Source organism: Erithacus rubecula, assembly GCF_903797595.1.
Source record: "Erithacus rubecula genome assembly, chromosome: 2".
NCBI classification, from domain to species: domain Eukaryota; kingdom Metazoa; phylum Chordata; class Aves; order Passeriformes; family Muscicapidae; genus Erithacus; species Erithacus rubecula.
This window is the reverse complement of record NC_136685.1, coordinates 104,513,272-104,532,510: the sequence shown is the minus strand read 5'-3', so window position 1 is coordinate 104,532,510 and position 19,239 is coordinate 104,513,272. Positions and strand designations below refer to the sequence as shown.

Genomic DNA, 19,239 nt, shown 5'->3' with positions numbered 1-19,239 from the left:
TGTGTTTGGTATCTAAGAATCTCAGTGTTCTGTTGGCCTGAGAAAGAGCCAGTGCCTCTGTCTGTCCAGACAAAACAGCCAAGGAAGGTGTGTTAGGAAGTTAAAGGTGGAAATGACTATTTCTGGACAATAAATATGGGGAAGTTCTGGATAACAGTGCTGTCCAGATCACCCCAAAATGGGTCAAGTATCAAAGCAATCCATAATTTGATTCAGTCTGAGGTCACTTCATTGGCTACTTGCAGTATCTTTTCTTAATTTTATTATGCTTCTTGCAATGGCCACCAAAGCTTTCATGATAGTTGCATATTATGAGTTAAAAATGAAATTGGAAATGACCACTCCAGAAGCAACTTCAATGCAAAGCCAAATACTGTTCCTTACCACAATTCCATCCTTTCCATGGACTCCAGAGCTCCCAGTCACTTGATGGCTGTTCAGTTTTACAAGACTGTGTGCATCTAATTAACAGCCAAATCAAAATCAGTATCTGACAGACTTTTCTGTGAAAACACTTTTTAATCCCACAGCAAAATATCTAAAGGGCTAAATATTTTGAATATTTAATGTCCACCCCAGCTATGCAGAGTATTCAAGGACATGCTTAAAAGTGAATACATTGGTTGGCACTTACAAATTTTATTGAACTCAAACGATGAATCCAGAGTCCTGGGTTCAATAAGTACAGGACATGCTCCATTTCCTTGGCTATCATTCTGGAGCATTTGCAAGGAATAAAAGTTGTAAGAGAACTTGTAAAACATGTTTTCAAGGCATTCATATTGAAATTGTCAGATTATTTCCTGATAAAAAGGCCTTTGATAGGTGTAAAGACAACTTTCTCTTCTGATCTTGTTGTGCACTTTTTTTTGTGGTCCCTTTCTGCCACATGGTGTGACAAATGTCAGCTGCATACTGTTCAGCAAAGCAGAATTTTTTAATCACATGCTAATTCACTGACAGATGGACAGGGTTTTGCTCCCTGTGCTATTTCTGTCATACACTTGAAATGCTTGCAAATCTCAGAGAGGCATATGGGGATAGGTATGGTTGTGTTCCACTCTGAATTGGAGTCAGGGCACATAAAGATCCTTCTGATTTATTGGAACTGTCCAGAAATCCTTGTGTATCTGTGTGTGTGAGCATGGTAGGTGACCCTGGATGGGGCTGTCCCTGGGTATTTGTTCCCAGCTGTGACTCCATGGTTCAACCCTGGGCTCTGCTGCTGCAGGTGGGGGAAATTCCCATTTTGCCCAGTGTCCAAACTGGCTGGAAGTTGCCTTGGGATGTGATGAAAGCTGAGTTTCCAGAGAAGGGATCAGCTGGTGGTTTGGATGTCTGGGATTCTGAAGAGTCCAGTGACTGAGCTAATGAGGCTATTTTGGGATAAAGTATGTCTGATTCACACCTAAGAGTCCATGTCTTTCGTACTGATCAACAAATCAAATGTTTCATTACAGCCACACCCTGATCACATTGTGATCAAAAACTCTTCTCCTTCAGCTGTTGGGTTTGTTCAGGCAGAGGTAACAGTGGTCAGAACCTCTCTCTGTGACTTTAGATTGCTTTCAAAGTGTCAAATCAGTGCTAGAAATAGCTACAGAATTTCCCTTGCTCTGGGTAAGAGTTAAATGACTGGTGGCCCTTAAGAAAACAAGACACACTATTTTCAGTAAGGGCTTTCCTGGTGTTGTTTGATGATAAAATTTTCTGCTAATTTCCATAAGTTTAGCAATACTCTGATATCAAAAGAGGATTTAAACTTGTTAAAAGTTTCAGAAATCTCCTTTTCTGGAGCAAACATGGATTAATGTTACTGCAGTCAAGCAATGACCATCCTTATTAGGGCCAGCAGCAGCTGATAAATGAATGTGTCCCTGTCCAGACAGTGGAGCTGCCTTTTACATCAGTGATAATCCAACACAGAAATATCCAAACAGACTTCTCTTAAGATATTTATTCCAGGCCTCTCCTTTGCAGCCCCTTCACTTACTCTCACAGAGGGACACCTACACTTTCTACAGGTGTTCAGATTTAGTACACCCAAATCACCCTGTGAGGTAATTATCCAAATGACAGCATTTTCTCTGCCTCAAACTAAATATAAGTAACAAAATTACTTTTAAAACAAGAGTCTAAAATCATGGCAAGGCACTGAATAGGCCTATAAGTTTTTCAGGCAGGAACTGGTTTCTCTTGGCAAGGTATTTTAAGCCTGGAAGAGGAACCAAGTATCATAAATGGAGATGCCTGACACATCCTCAGCAACAGAATAATTGCTGGGCCAATCTAGAATTAATCATGTGGTGTTTGAATTGACTGATCATTAATCCAACAATATTTTGTAAGTTGTGAATGGATTGCCAGAAGAAATAATTTCATTCCAATACGGTGCAGCACTTCAACGTTGATTAACATTTTAATTAGTAAGTGCTGACTGAATGGGGAGATGTTTAACTTGTGGCACACATTTGCAAATTTTCTTCTTTTTTTTAGAGGAAGTAATTGTGTTGAATTGAAGAAAGAAACAGAAATTAAAATTCAGACACTAACATCAGATCACAAATCTAAGGTAAGAGAACAGCCAATTTTAATGCATGCAACTTCTGAAAGAGAGATTTTGAGACCCAAGTGGTAGTTAATTTTCTTGGAAGCATATGAATAATTTTCAGCAATAATAACATGTTGAAAAGAATGGGAGTAATTGAGTGTCTAAAAGTGTTTCTTAAAAAAATTTTTAAAGCAACATCAATTTCCTGCTGTTTTGAAATTTTTAAAGAAAGCCTCATATTCATGCCTTGTGAAGTGAAACTGGTCATTTGTGTCAGCTCTAGTTAAACAAAGAGGATATGTGTTATATGAAATTTGGATGCTAAATACATTCCCAAAATACATACATAAAGAAGTTTCTATTTCATTTTCCATCATTGTTGCTGTGACCTTGGTAATCTGTTTCTTAGGGAATGAGGAGCCAAGTTGCTCTTGAAACAAATGCCTTCTTATTTCTACTGGGGTTTTTTTCCCCACTGCTTCCTTGCTTTGTTTTCTCCAAGGCCTCGGTGAATAAAAGTGTCCTGGGACTTGACCTCAGCTAATTTGGAAAAGCTGTTCTCAAGCTCATGGCTCACACACTCAGAGCTGTTTCCTCAGTTCAGAGGTGCACTGAACACAGTCTTCTCCTGCTGTGACACAGTGTCCACTTGGTGGACTGTGTTCACTGACTTTCTGCTTCCTTTGGATGTCTTATTCAGGATTTGTTGACATGTTTTTGAAAGCTATCCAGACTAGAGGGTGGCAGGGACACCAGAAGACTCATCCATGCACAAAATCATCTGGAGGGAGGACAGTATTGGAGACTGACCCCAGTAAAAGCTGAAACCTGTGAACAGAATCAGACAAGAATAGAAAATACACACAAATACAGTCACATCTTTGAGGCTTGAATAACTTAATTTTTATCTTGCCTACTTTGAACTTTATTCTCTGGTTTTATTATTTCATGCAATGATCTTAATTTTCTAATCAAGGTTTGGTTTCTTGTTGCTGCCCTCTCAGTTGTAAATGTAGCAAAACCTCCAGGGATAAAGCCTAAAGTACTCTCTTATCTCCCTATTTTCTTCCCCCATGAAAAGTCTAGAACCCTTTCCTTAAATAAAAGCAAATTTGTTAAGTTAAAAAATAAAAAAAATCATTCCTCTCTTAGTGAAACAAACTCTCTGAGGAGCACTGGCTCCTAATCATCCAGACATAAGCTCCAAAACTCATCTGAAATTACATTACACAGAAATTTATTTGCTCTGATCTCTCTCTCACCTGTGTCACTCATAGTCTGGAGTTAGGTGTCATTTGTACACAAGGAACATCCAAATGTTCATTAATCTTCCAAATCCAATAAATGTAGCTCATGTTCTCCCTTTCCACAAATATTTTCAGTTTCTGAGCCCTGTTCCCTTCAAAATCCTGCTTTCAAACTGGTTCTCTTTAATGTAATCCAAACCTGGAAAAAAAGATTGATTTTTTTTGTCCACTCCCATGTCAGGTTTTAGGATGATGTTTGGAAAGGAGATTTAAATGTAAGATTTTAAATGTAAGACTTCAATATAAGACTTGAAATTCCAAGCTTCTGATTAATTGGATAATTCCCAGAGAACTCCTCTGCAAGTCATCCCCCTCTGAGGATCCCTCTAATGATTTTCAATGTCCTGCTCACTGTGGTTTCATCAAAATTGGCCAGATTATTTACTAACCTCTTTTGTTTCAACTGTTGTGTGTGGGACCTTGAATTATTCCTGGAGATCATTCAAATGTTTGCAAGCAAGGGGTTGGAAAACAGTGCTCGAGACCATAGGGAAATTAACTCTTATCCTAGATGAAGGTAGGTGCAATTAAATTAGATTAACTTCTGAGGTGCTGACTGCATTACACTGATATAGTGGGAGTTTGATTAATTAACAGTTGTTCATAATTTCTCAGCATTTGGACCACTAATTTTGATATCAGATTGGAATATAATTCATCTTTAATTACAGTTCGTGTTCTCCAGTACAGCTCTGTGCCACAATGTGCCTGTACACACCTTTAGCACCAAAGAGACCTTTTCATCTACAAAACTGCTCCTGTCATGAGGAAACATCCAGCCCAAGTTTGACATAAAATATTGAAATTAAATCTGAATGTCCCAGTGTGTACTTCACACACAATTAACCTAGCAAATGCAAATTACTTGCCTGCATTAGGAAAGTAGGTCCCAGTATCAAGCAGGCAGAGGATGAAAAGGAAAAAAAAAAGGAAAGATTACTTCAAAGATCATTCCTGCTTGAACTCAGTGACTAAACAAACTTCTTGCATATATGCTGTGCAAAAGAAGGTTCCTTATCAGGATTTTAATTAGTCTCTTAGGCCCAGTGTTGGAACAGATGAAAGGACAGGCTTGCAAACTCAGTCTGCAGAACAGGAAAGAGAGAAGCAAGCTAATGGTTATTTTTTCTATCCTTTAGGACAAGCAACACTACCTTAATAGCAGAAAGTAGGACAAGAGCACAGCCCAGTAAAAATTAAATAGTCATTTCAACTATGCTGCTTATAAATTGGAGAAAAGCAGGGATGTTCTCTGAATTTACTACAGCTGAACTTTGAAGCATATCACAGATCTGCAGCAAAATTGGATTTCAGATGATTTAATGGCTGTGAGTTCTAAGTTGTTTGGAATCTGAGTCAAATTGGGTATTTAAAGTCTTGTAACTGGTGTTAGGCACATCCCTCACATCCTTCTTTTCAGGTTATATCTTGCTGTACCTGTAATGAGACTTCTGCCTTGGTGGAGATGTAAAAAAGGAAATTTTCTCTTTCACATCCCTAGAGGAAAGTTTGTTTTACAAGGAGGTGTATCTGCTTCTTAGACTGCCTGCTGCTTCTGGAATTAGCAGCACATCTGTTCACAAACACAGTCAGGGTGGTTTTCTGATAATTTCTTCCTTCTTGGATTGAATACATTATCTAAGTATTACCACACTGTCACTTTGCAGGGCATTTCTTTGGGAGTTGGACTCAATAATTCTATGAGATGTTACATGATCCTGTGGTTTCAATGTACCTGAGATTCAGAATTCCTGCCTTCAGGTTCCTCCATGGTTTATAACACTCACTATTTAAAAACAATTATCACATTATTTATTTGCAATGAGCCCAAGAGTCTTTGTTCCTCTGTGTTTGTTCAGGCTTTGTAAACTCTTTGCAATTAAGTCACAAAATACTTACTTGCACCATGGCTTCCACTATTTCACTATTTTATTGTCATGCTTATTTTTTCATGCAAAGTTCATTTTGCCTTTTCTCTGCAGTATAAGGAGGCCTTAAATAAAAGCAAACTCTTCTTTGTTTACTGGAATGCCTGTGGTGGTGGTGAACAGTTGGCCTTCTGCTCCTTAGGCCACATAACAGCACTTGTCTTTTTGAAATATTAATAATTTCTAACACTGTGACTGTGGGAGTTTTCTGAGAGCACAGTCCCTTTGCTGCTGTGCTCCAAATTACACCCAGGATTTTGGACTGATCTATCTGCACCATTTTTAATTCAAATTGAGGAGGGAGCTGACTCCATCTGGAAACTTTAGATTGAAAATAAATATGGAACATGTTTTCCTAAAACCTTCAGCCATGACTTTTGGCTCTCCTAAGTCCACCTTAGGTCTAAGCCAAATGAGGTCACTGTTGAGAGGAGATTCACACAACCTAACTCAAGTGTCTTGGTGCTTGAGGCCATGGAGATGTAAGAGAGGCATTTCCAGAGAGTGTCTGAGTGATAAATCCTGCTTTGGAGCTGCCCACATTTTCACATCAGCAGTACAAGGAGCTTGGGCTAAACTTGTTCCAAACTGAAGCACCTTTGGTGGTGCCAGAAGTGAGCTGGAGTGTCTGCCCCTCAATCTCTCAAATCTCCATCTGAAAAGTTAGTCTTCCTTCACAACATCCAAGCATTTATTTGTACTCATTTTAAAACTGAATCCTCGTGTTTTTCAGGCTCTGAAGGCAGTACTTATGAACACCTTATTAAAAATACTACTCCCACAAACTGTACCACATCCTTCATACCATTTCATGGTTGCCAGGCTCTGGGCTCAGTAGTACACTTCCCCACATGCACAAAAAGAAGCCTGGCTCATTTTACTGGAGGCACACTGACTCTTAAGCACCCTGATGAATTGTTAACCATATCAACTTCTGCCTCTGCTTTTGTTGTTTTCTGTAGAAAACTCCAGGTTGCTCTCTATCAGCTGCTTGTACCTGTTTTGATTTGAGACCACTATTTAGCTATAGTTAAGTGCAAACTTGGCTTTCAGATAATAGTAGTCATCTTGATCTGCTCCAGAATTACTCACTTCTTTATTTCATTTGATTTCTTTTTTATTGGGCAACATGAGCTTTAGGTAAGAGGCCCTTCAGAGGAGCCTCTCCAGGACAGAATGGAGATTGGGAATGATAAAATCTCCACATTTTTCACCTTCACCACTGTGCAAGACAATCAGTTCTTCATTACGCAAACCCCAGCTAATATATTTAGCTGGGTTTGCATAATTCTCTCACTTTCTAAGCAAAATGGTGGCAATTTTTGTTAAAAAGTATTAAGTTTGCTTTTGTAGGAGATGACCCAGGTGTTATTGGTTGTAGTTGAAATGAATTACCCGAAGATAGATTTATTGGGAGGCTCATTTTGTATACTATTTATGGAAAAGTAGGATAGCATGTCAAAATACCCAAAGATAATCATTAAAGGTCAATAAAACATATCTTTCTATTAGCTTCTTTTCAAAATCAATGAGCACAATATATTATAATAACAACTCTGGTGATTTAGGCTTCTTAATACTGTCTCTTGGGAACATTCCAAAACTTTAATCTCATTATTCTTGTGAGGCTTGGGAGATAAGCAAGAGAAGAATACTTGTCAGATTCCCTGCTGACTTAATGAATATAAAACAAAGATATGTAGCCCGTCTTCAGATTCAGGTTGTACTAAATACATGATTTCTCTGTAAATGCTCCATGTTTGTGAAACTGTCTCCACAAAATCAAAGGCTATCTTTAAGCCCTCAGAGAAATCCAAGGTTTTTCCATTGTTAAGTTTGGTACTTTTAATATATATATTTTTCTTGGGAACAAAAGTATGAAACTGTATTATTATTAACTCAGTGTTAGAGAAGGTTTTAAAACAATGGTAGCACAGTGAAGAACCTATTTATTCAGCCACTCTATTCAGGGCATTTTAGATAATAGTGTCTTAACAGTAGGGGTTGGTTTACATCTGTTTTTATACCACCCAGCAGTGTCCTCAGTGGCTTTGCTATCTCTGAAGCAACTTCATTTGTGCAACTTCATTTTTCATAATTTAGCTGTGTTCTTTAGGGCCTTTGTTCTTGATGACTGTCTTTACATCACCTTCAGCAGCAGGAGGAGTTGCTCTGTCTGGAAGCCTCTAACAAAGCTGGTGTTACCTCCCCACAGGTCAAAGAGATTGTGGCTCAGCACACCAAGGAGTGGTCTGAGATGATCAACACGCACAGCGCCGAGGAGCAAGAAATCCGCGACTTGCACTTGAACCAGCAGTGTGAACTACTGAAGAAACTGCTCATTAATGCTCACGAACAACAAACCCAGCAGCTGAAATTTTCCCATGACAGGTAAGCAGGGCAGTGCTGCCTGATAACAAGGGCTTGGTTTAGGTCTGCTCTGTGTAATGCTTTAGTTTTTTGCATTGGCACCTCCTGTACCGCTGCCAAAGGTGCTGGGCTGAACTGAATGCACAGTAGAAGTAAAAGAAGCAACCATACAAGGTTTAGGTCGTGTCCTGGTTTGAAAGATAGGTGTCTGCCAGGGAAGGTGGGAGCCTCTCTTGGAATAGAAAATGTGCCCCCCTTCCCTCTAATGTAACTGTCAGGCAGAGCTGTGGGAAAAGCAAAGCAGCTTTGTCCCGGTGTGTGTAACGAGGCTCCCAACAGCACAGGCACAGCAGAGCCCCAGTCCCAGCAGCACAGCCCCAGTCCCAGTAGCACAGTCACAGTCCCAATCCCAGTAGCACAGTCCCAGTTCCCAGTCCCAGTCCCAGCCGCTCCCTCTGTGGCGCTTTCCCTGCGCTGCAGTTCCGCCCGCGGCCGGCAGGGGGCGCTGCTGGCTCCGGGCGGGGCGGGCGGTGTCTCCCCGCGCCAGCAGGGGGCGCTGTGGCGCGGCCGCGCTCCCTCAGGCGGCCATGGCGGGCGGGAGGGGAGCGATGGAGCTGCGGGGATGGCGGGGAGAGCGGCCCCAGAGCAGAAACTGTAGCAGAAACTCTGCAGCAGGAGCTGGGGGTGTCCCAGCAGGCCGGGGTGTGGGGTTACAGTGTAGCACAAACCCCCCTCCCGGGGCAGTGGCAGAGGAGCTTGGCCGGCAGGCTCAGCCCCGCTCCGTCATGGCTCCCTCAGAGAGGCTCCCTCAGGACACAAGGGACTCGGGCCCGGGTTTCCCCTGAGGCACCCAGCAGATGGTGAGGGTCCTTTCCTGTGAGGTCGGGTGTTAATGAGGTCCCAGTGCAAGAGCTGCTCTTACGAGCAGAGCTCACTGGCAGTAGGGAATAAAGTCAGAGACAGAACCTGCAGTGGGGGCAAATTCATCCCACAGCAGCCACAGCCTGTCTGCCCTTCGATCCGGAGAGTGAGAGGAGCCCAGCCCAGCCCTGAGCAACACCCAGACAAAATCTCAAGTATTTCCATCACTCCAAAAGAAAGCCAGAGAGCCCCTCAGCTACCTGCACTCTTCCCCCAGCTTGGCCATTTATTTTGTTCCTCTTAAGTACCCAGTCGTTATTGTCTCTTAGCAACAAATGGGACAAAATTCCCTGAGAGAAAAAAAAAAAAAAAAAGAAAAAGAAAAAAAAAAGAAAAAAGAAAAAAAGGAAAAATCCTAACCCCCAACAGGTAGATGTAGGAATGGGCTTCTTAGCTGATTTAGATCATTTAAACCTCCTTAAAGGCAGCAGGGGTGATGGAGCATTGGTAGTTTGCTTTGGCTTTACCAAGGAACTTCAATTCAAAGTCTGGAAACTGAGAAGTATCAAATATGGAAATATCCTTTGGAGTTGCTGTCAGCTGTGGACTCGTGTTTATAGCACTGGTGGCTGTAAGAAGGATCCATGGGAAGTGAGGTCAAAAGAGCTTGCAGGATAAGCTACATTAGGCTGTTGTGTTATCTTCATACAATATCCTGCTATAATCACACAGAAGATGCTGCATGACACTAATGCTTTTGTAATTAACCATCCTGCCTATTTGAAATCAAATAAAATTAAATGCACATTATAGTCACAGTGCTAAAAATGGTGGTAAGTAGAGAAATATTTTTTTTTCCTATGTTCAGTTATCCAAAGCAGGCTAGAAGTATATGGACATAAAATATGAGTGTACACATAATATACATTAATGTGTAGATCCATATGTAATGGTCTTCAGCACCTTCCACACAAAAAGCATGAGGGAAAAAAATAAATCAATCAATTTGAAGAAGGAATTGAAATTATTTTTTAAAATTCCTGAGTGAAAAAGCAGCTTTTCTTTGCATCAGAGAGAACACATGCTGGGAGCTGCAAGCTTTTCATCCAACAGAGAATTGTCCCAGCAAAAGGCTTGTAGTGAGCTCATATTTGTGTTCATCTTGTGTTAACCCATCTATTCAAGCTGTCCTGCAAAGCACATTCAGTCAAATATAAAGTCCAAAAATTGTTAAATTATTATTCAAATTCAACATTCAAAAACTATTAGCAAGAAGAAGGTGCAGTCCTTGGTTCTGTACCTCCAAGTTATACTTGGCTGCATTAGCCCAGGAAATCACATCACTTTCTCTTTTTTTGAGTCTTTTTTTCTATCCTACTTGAAATACTTCAGAATGCTTGGGAGATAATTTACTAATATATGGCCTGTAAAAGTATTTTTTTTGTTTTCTTTTCCATACATATTTCCACATTCTCTTTTGCTAGAAACTCATTTGCTAGAAACTGTCATTTCAGGCCACTAGTATACATAAACTTAATTTTTTAAAAAGCTTTTTTTTAGTCTTTGGGTTTAGAATTTCTGTATCTCTATGTTGTTTAAACATCCCTCTATCATCACTTGTATATGCTTCTTATATTGTTAGCAATGGATTTTGCTTTCTTAATAGAAATAATTTGTGTTCAGTCCATGTATTGCTCTGTGTTTAAAGCTACTAAGAACCAGATCTGAAAATTTACATCCTGATTAATACCAAGAACTCTCTTTGCTCAGCAGTCCCAGGAGTAACAACCTTTAATATTTTCTGCTTTATTCATTGCAATTTAGTGTGATTCTGCTTATTTGGGGAATTATGAGCAGACAGGAGATTTTACTGTTAAAAACAAATTTAAAACTGTGTCTGGACCCATGAATATTTCAGAAGAGTTTGGACTGTGATATATTGAAATGTGTATAATAATGCCCCAAAGAGACATCACACCTCATAATATGTAAACTTTTAAATGTAATACATTGTGTGTGGGAAGACATGTATTTATCTCTAGAGGCCAGGAGACAATATCCATAGGAAAAGCAGGATCTGTGTGGGAGTGGAGCAGGCTCTCAGCAGGCTGTGCTCACCACTTCCCTCTCTCTGAGCTGGGTAATGAGTTGGATATCACAACAGAGAGCACAGGGCTGGCAGCAGAGATCAATAATCTCAAATGATGCAGTTGCCTGCTGTAGGAAAGGTGCTTTCCCTCCATGTGCAGCACAAGAAGCAATTTCTCTCTGTGCTTTGGGCTCATTTAAAAACAGAGCAGAAAGGCAGAAAATACCACTAAAAACCTGAAGCTTATTGAGCTCCAGGGGTGCTGAGCCCACTGCCTCCCCAGACTGAGTTACCTTGGCTGATCTGGATGTGGTGGTCCTGTGCAGTTCAGAAATTGGGGGTATGAGGCTGTTATTCACAGGCATTTTGTACTCCAGATAAAACAGCCTGAGAGAGAAAATTGTGTGGTGGGGTTTTTTTTCGACAGAAGAGATTTCTGTTTATTCAAACAATACCAGTGTCAGAAAATGGCATGTTAATGCACTTTGATGTCATCTAAATATATATATAAATTCCAATGATAGACTTATATGCTTAAAGTCAAGTATCCCTTCAAAAGACATGTTTGGATAAATTTCAGAGGTGCAGTCACTATGACTCAGTAGGGAATCTGCAGCTAAATCTTGCAGTGCCACATTTTTCAAAATCCTTTTTTCTTTTTTTTTCTTTTTTTTTTTTTTTTTTTTTTTTTTTTTTCTTTACCATCCTGGCTTATCCACTTCTTCCAGTCCCAGGAATCACCACTGCATGTGGGAGGGAGAGTGTTTTTGCTGGAGACAGCGTGATGTGTTGGCCCTTTCAACCACCTCCATGGCCAATGCCTCATTTCTAAATCATCAGTGATGCACAGTTGTCCTCTAATCCTCTTAACTTCTTTCACTCTAAAGTTGTATCTGATGCAAACAGGCTAAGTCAGTTTGAACACCTACACTACATATCCTTCAGCACAGTAATCAAAATAAATTATTTCAGCACTCCTCATAAGACTGTGTGCTGGAAAATCACTTCAATTTCAGGCTAGAAAATAAAAGCTTTTATTTGGAGAAAGGATTGTTGGAATGAAACGTGCTCTCGACACATCATTTTTTTTAGAGCCCAGACTAACTTTTGCTGTGATACAACTGCTTTATAAATCTGTATCCAGGAAATGTCATGAACTCTCAGAGGGAAAAAAAATAGTCACCACATTTCTTTATTAAATTTTTTTAAAAGCTCTCTCATTTCACAAGAAAGGCTGAAAGGTTCACTGGGCAAATATTAACAACTAGCAAATATTAACAGCAAATATTACTGTTGATATTGCTGTTACCTGCTGAGGGCAGGATTTGTAAATTTTTTAGGCAGTTGTAAAAGACAAATTGCATTTTTTAAACGGCTGATAGTAGCTTGTAATAGGACAACTCATATAATGGGGAGAAAAGACACTTTTACAATATTCAAAGTGTAAAAATGCTTTACACTGGTCTTTCAGATTGTGTTCTCTGGTATAAATGGAGATTTCTGGATGCCTGCTCAAACTGTGTGAATTCTACCCAAAGGAAGGGAATTTTAATGTTGTTTGCTCCTTCCTCTTCCTTAATACTTCAAGGGAAAATTACCCACAGTGTAGAGGAACCCAACCTCCCCAGCAGCTGCATCTTAGGCATTAATGACTGTGTTTGGTTTTGCCCAGGGAAAGCAAGGAGATGCGTGCCAACCAAGCTAAAATATCCATGGAGAACAGCAAAGCCATTAGCCAAGACAAATCTATCAAAAACAAAGCTGAAAGAGAGAGGTGAGTATCCCTTCCTGACAAGGGAAGAATGCTGTCAAAGGCTGACAGGGGAAGTCACAGATTAATTCCATTAAAACCATCCTTTTATGTATGGAAAGGAGGTCTAAAGGATGGTGCTGGATATATTTTTAGATGACCATTTTAGAAGAAAATGGTGATTTTCTCGTACTTATCCTTTTAACAACTCTGATGCCCTGATCATATTTGGCTGACTAGTCTAGGTCAAATCACACTATTAAATTGTGATTATTGTACTTCAAGAATATTATAATATTTTCCTTTTTCAGTGAATTGAGGGCCTGACTGAGAAGGGGGTAAAAGCAGAATCTACACAATGATGTCTTATAAGCCTTTGGGGTTTCCCCTTCACTTTGGCCTTGCATTTGGCTCGTTCTTTCCTTTTTCACGTCCCCTCCTTGGCACTGGGCTGTTTTGGTCCCAAAGCCTAAATCTGTTCCTGCTCAACTAAGTCCCTTGAGTGCTGCACACTCCCAGCTCATCAGGATGAGTTGTCAGAGCCCTTGGTAACCATTTGCTTTATAGTGCTGGACCTCACTAATGACTCCAAGATAAATCTGTTCCCAGATCTGAAAGCAGTTCTGGTTTGTGGGCTGAGTCAACTGTTTGAACTATTTTTGTTCTCTGTCATGGCAGAAATCTTAGGAAGAGACATTTAAGTTATTTTATGTAACTATTAATTGTATACTTATATTTTTGCATAAATAACAGCTTTAAGAAGCTTGTAGTATTGATAAGTGTAACTTTGCTTATGATCATCAGATGATTTTTTTTCTATTACCACTCTTAAGACACACAGCATTTTTTATATACCAAAACTAACTGTAGAGTGCAGCAAGGGACGCACAAATTAATTAAATAATTCTTTTTGAACTTTTAACCACCACTCTTGAGTAAGGAAAAAGCAAACTTCATTCACAACAGTCAAGTCTTCAGTCATTCTGCTAATATACTTGGAAATCTCTGAGTGTAAAGTTGTGCAGTCAGAGGTATGCACTACTTGCCATTAGTCCCACCTGGTACAGATAAATAGAATACAAAATACACCTTAAGAGTTTGTGATTCTCTCAATTGTAGCTTTTGTAGCTTCTTTTTTTCCAATGAGTCTTCACAGAGAACATTTGTATTTTTTCAGGCGAGTCAGAGAGCTGAACAGCAGCAACACGAAAAAGTTCCTGGAAGAGAGAAAAAGGGTAACTATAACCTTGATAAGTCACTGGGCACTGTTTCTGGATATTCCTTTTCATCCTCTGTGTTGAGAATCTAGCTCTAGTAGATTTTTGGCTTTGCTTTGTTGCTTGTAGAATAAAAAATCTGACATCAATACAAGATGAAGCTATTTTGAATTAACAGAATTGCTGTTCATTTTTGTGTGTTTGCCAAGTCTATGTATTATGTGCAATATATATAATATGTATTAATTATATCTGTTCATTAATAATATAATAATATTAAGCTTTTATTAAGATTGGGTGATATACTACGCCTCCTGTGATGTTTTATGCATCCTAAATGGGGCAAGACAGCATATAAATGTGTATCTTTCAAGCAGGTTTCTATTTTACTTGTTAATAATGTTACATTCTCACTCTCCCATTATTTTCTTTCAATCACAGCTGGCAATGAAGCAGTCAAAGGAAATGGATCAGTTGAAAAAAGTTCAACTTGAGCACTTAGAAGTCTTGGAGAAGCAGAATGAGCAGGTATCTTGCTTTAAAGGCTTAAGAGAAAAGCAAGCTAGAGAAAACAGTAACCAGAGTCAGGCTGAGTAGAATCCTTCTGAATGCAAGCCTTTATCAAAATAGGGACTTGTTTGTGGTCACTACCTACTTTGGGAGTCAAAATGAAGAGGAGAGGTGTCTCAAATGATGATACAGCACCAGATTTGTCTCAGCTGAGCCTGTGGGAGCTGAACTGCTCAGCCAGAGTGCCCTTTCAGCTGTTCAGCCACACTGATACTCGTTAGCCAGATATGACAGTCATTAAGGACCCAGCATATCCATTTTAATAACTCCCCAAAAGCAACTCAAGCAAATCGATTTCCTTCATTTTGGAACTAACATTCCTAGTACTGATTGAGGAATTAGAGGTGAAACGTGCCCAGAGCACCTCTGAACTCCGAGAGACAGTGAGTTTGGACTGAATTCTAGAGATGTACAGTAGCATGGGGAGTTTTATCTGTACTAGTACACCCTTTCCTAATTAAAATACCTTATTATTTTCTGCTAGTTTATAAGCCTTTTTTTTTTTTTTTAATTGAAAAACTACTTGGCAAGGAAAGGAAAATTCTAATCTTATTTCTGGTGGAAGCAACACTATGTTCTGAGCAGTTCCCTTGCTGAAAGGTTGAGCCAGAAGAGCTGGAATAATTGCATGGACTTGCATACTGCACTTAAAAATGTAAACTGCAAGGGGAATATGCCCAGCAGTTCAGTGAGGTGAGAGAGAAGGGGAGCATTTAATACCCACTACTTTCCATTTAATAACCATTATTGTTAAGGATTATGTAATCCCTTGTTTGGTAAATGTTCAGAGCTTGAACTCTCTAGAAAGCACCATAATACAAATTAAAGCCATCTTGCAGAGAGATAGGGGAGGGAATAGTACAGGCAAATCAAGTACTTCCACAGTCAGGAGAGAGCCTCAAAGCTGCAGCCTGGGTAACTTCCAGGGAGTGACAGCACTCTCAGATCTCAGGTGGCTGCTGCCACCAAGCCCCAGCCACCACAGCTCTGCTGATTGCTCCACCTCCTCCTAGGTAACAACCACTCTGATCCCTCACAGGATTGTTGTAGATGCCATTTTCAACATCCAGCATGAATGGGTCTCTCAGTCAGTCTGCTCCTGAGAGTACCTAAAGCCAGGGAGGTAGGACCTGGGGGAGGAGATTGGGCCATGGCAGATCTGATGGGCTTGATTCAGAACTATGGTGTTATCAGTTCTTTATTTCCATTGGCTTCAGAGAGCTTTGGATCAATTTTTTAAAATATATAAGGGGAGGAGAAAATTATTCTGGTTGTGCTTTTGACCATAATGTGATAAGCACATTCTGTCTAAGGGAGCTGGGATCAGGGTGAGACACTGAAGGGTCACCTCTCTGAGCAATTAGATACATCCTCACCTGGGCTTACAGCTCTGCAGCCCAGGGATGGCAACAGCCTACCTGAGCTTGCTCATTTGCCATTTAAGTCAGACAAATCATCAGTTATTAAATGGAATAAGCTCCTCCATGTGCTGGTTATCACTTCTGTGTGGGCATGTGGTGGCCTCTGCCACAGGGGTTGTCTTTAACAGCTTTCTAACTCACTCTAATTTGATCCATCAGAGCATGTATTTCCATATGTGCTGTTTTGGCCATTTCCTTGTAGCCCCAAAGATGCACCAGTGCAAGCCCCAGCTGGCTCTGGTATCACTGTAGTATATACTGAGGTATGAAAGTTAGTTGGATCCAGGTGGTATCTGTTTAATGAGGATTTCTAAACACTTTTTATTCCTGATCAAACAAGGCAAGAAAATTTTCATACAAATCTGCAGTGGAAAAAAGTAGAATTATGGATGGAAACAGCCTTCAGTACAAACTGTTAAGAATTTAGATTTGTTTTGTTTTATGTATGTTTTTCCTGCATAATTTTTCAATCTCACTTCAGTTTTCATTCATTTAATTTGCTTCTTGTTGTATTACTCGATTTTGACATTTTTATTTTTGTACAAACAGCTTTTGAAATCCTGTCATGCAGTGTCTCAAACACAAGGTAGGATGGATGTATAATAAGCAAACTATTATTTCCTTCTAAATTAAATCATTATCATTGGAGCCCTCCTTGTAAATGCTACCATTGGGAAGTGCCATTGACATAGTGAGCACAGTGTTAATCTTGTTTGCACACAGATATTTGAGCCTGACACAATATTAACAGTATTTTGTGCTTTAGCATCTGAAATTCAGATGAATATGAACAGTGATGTGCAGAGGAAATATTTAGAGATTAACTTGTACATTAGCTGCTGTTACTGGAGGATTTGCTTAGATTTCTAAATTGTGTCTGTAAGAGTGTCTATTGATCTAAGAAAAGCATTTTAGTGTTAACACACATATGATTAACTGCTAATGCTGATAGTCAGACAAAAGGTATCCACATATCTTAGTATGGTAATAAAATAAGTAATTCCATGCTAAGAATAGCCAAATATAGAATAGATGGCTGGAAATAGCTTCCTAGTGCTGTGGAAGAGCACTTTAAAATTCACTTCAAATTCCAACATGTTACAAGCTCTGGCAATTACACTTTACGATGTGGCTGTGATGCTGTGGCTTCCTCAATAATCATTACTCCAAGAAATATCTATTAACCCCTGTTTTTCCAAGGGAAGGAGCTGCAATGGGCTGGAACATCCCCCTGTACAGCACTGCCTAATCTGAATTACTCCCTCAAACTGATAACATCGTGCACTACTGGCAGCACCCACTGTAACATCATTTATTTATGGACACAAAATAATGAAAAAAATCTCATCTTAGGGGGAAAAAAAATTCTTTTACTGTACGTGCTTCCTCGCTTGTGTGGGATCTCAGTAGAGAGCACCCAGAAACAGGGTCCCTTGGCTGCCCCTGACTCCATGGATCCCCTGTAGGTTCCAGAGGCTTGTCCTGTTGGGCTGCTGAGTTCACATCTGAATGCACTCTCTGACCCAGCCTCAGAACAGCACAAATGAGATCCTGCTCCTCTGCTAGATGCTAATGTGGTCTTTGCAGCCAGGTTCTCTAAAAGAATTCTGCACACAATACACTGAGATACAGAATATTCATAGGATGCTTTGTGCCTGTAGTCAAGTCACAAGCCTGAAACGTGAATTGTGTGAGTCACTAAGAAAAAGAAACAGGGTTTTGTTTTATTTGGATGTTTCATTTCACACACAGGCAAAATCCAGCCAGCATTTCAGAAGAAGTTGTCCATGTTGATTTATTTATTATGTTTCCATATTTTCATGTTAAAATTGTTTCTTCATTACTTTCAAGCTTCTAAGTCATTTAAATGGAGAATGTCAATTAATTTTAAATCATATTTATGACGGTTGCTTTGCTGTTATCATAATTATTTTTCCCCAAGAAGATGATGAGGATGATTAAGCAAGTGCAGGGCTAGATTTTTCAAGAAGGCAGGTATGTCACATCTGCATAAATCCACATTTACCTTGAAAGGGAAAAGAGGTGCACCCTCATTACTTTAGACCTATATCTGCCCATTTTCACATATGCAAATATGTGTTTGCACATCCAGAATAGGTGACTCCTTAAGTAGCAGCTTGTATAGCAAAGTTCCCTAAGTAACTTTTACAACTTCTATGGGAACATAGTTTATAGAAATCAAATCCCCTAACCATTATTCCCTGCATGATGGATATACAGCAATTACACTAAAGCAAATAGTGGTTTAGTTTGTCTCTACCTAAAACTTGTCCTAATGCTCCTGAGTCTGATTGTATAGATGGGTTTGATTGCCTCTGGATCAATTTATTCAGGGCCCTTGGGGTATGGATTTAAATAATTTTCCAGATTGAGAACCCCCAGGGAAAATGGAGATGCTGACTCTCAGCTCCTTTCAAACCAAAACACGGTAACAGGAGGAGAGAGTGTGGCTGTGTGTGCGCTGAGAGAGGAAGGGAATTTAAGAAGTGCCCTCTGAGAGGGGATTCCCAGGCCAGCCACCACTTTCACACACATCTTTAACTCTGTCTGCAGAGCCTGAGGCAAGAAGAGTTTATAGTGAGGTCTGGCATGTATTCATTGCTGGATTTTGCATAATGAATTTGGATACAGTTTCAGGTGGATTCAGGGTGTGTAATCCCGTGGAGCACATATTACTATTCTAATCCTGATGTTAAAAACACCCCCTCTGTTATCATAAAGATCTCCAGGTCAAACAAGCAAACAAAAAAAATTAAAAAGATACTATTTTTTAAAAATAATACTTTAAAAATCTTGCCTACGGCAAAGGAGATGTTTCATTGATGGATTTTTGTCTTTCCTTTCTGCAAGAAACAAGTCCAGATCATAGATGAATTTCAGGCATTAACACATTGCAGTACTCTCACAACGGCAGTAAGAATACATTCCCAGACATTTTCTATCTGGAGAAACAGTAAACTGGCATTTGCTTAACTTCTTAACTGGGGCTTCTGCATTTTATCATATGCTTCTTTAGAAAGTCAACCCATGACTCCCAGAATAGAATAAAAATTATTTCCTTACAATTTGTAAATATAAGGATCATATCCAATTTTGAGAACAGAGTGGCATGGGGTGGGGGGACAAGAAGTGTAAAAATAATGTTGTTACCTAT

General features: G+C 39.7%; 1 protein-coding gene across 8 annotated transcripts in view; it reads left to right on the top strand.

The window, feature by feature from the left end:
- The window catches only part of PLCB4 (phospholipase C beta 4), a 182,301-nt gene that overhangs the window by 161,159 nt on the left and 1,903 nt on the right, over positions 1-19,239 (top strand). For 7 of the 8 annotated variants that reach the window (XM_079298543.1, XM_079298538.1, XM_079298541.1 and 4 more), the window contains 6 exons: positions 2,497-2,572; positions 8,002-8,177; positions 12,779-12,880; positions 14,034-14,091; positions 14,515-14,601; positions 16,614-16,650. In XM_079298543.1, coding sequence (XP_079154669.1) covers positions 2,497-2,572; positions 8,002-8,177; positions 12,779-12,880; positions 14,034-14,091; positions 14,515-14,601; positions 16,614-16,650 — 536 coding nt within the window. The remainder of the gene's footprint in view (positions 1-2,496; positions 2,573-8,001; positions 8,178-12,778; positions 12,881-14,033; positions 14,092-14,514; positions 14,602-16,613; positions 16,651-19,239) is intronic. The other variant, XM_079298544.1, reaches the window with a different exon arrangement.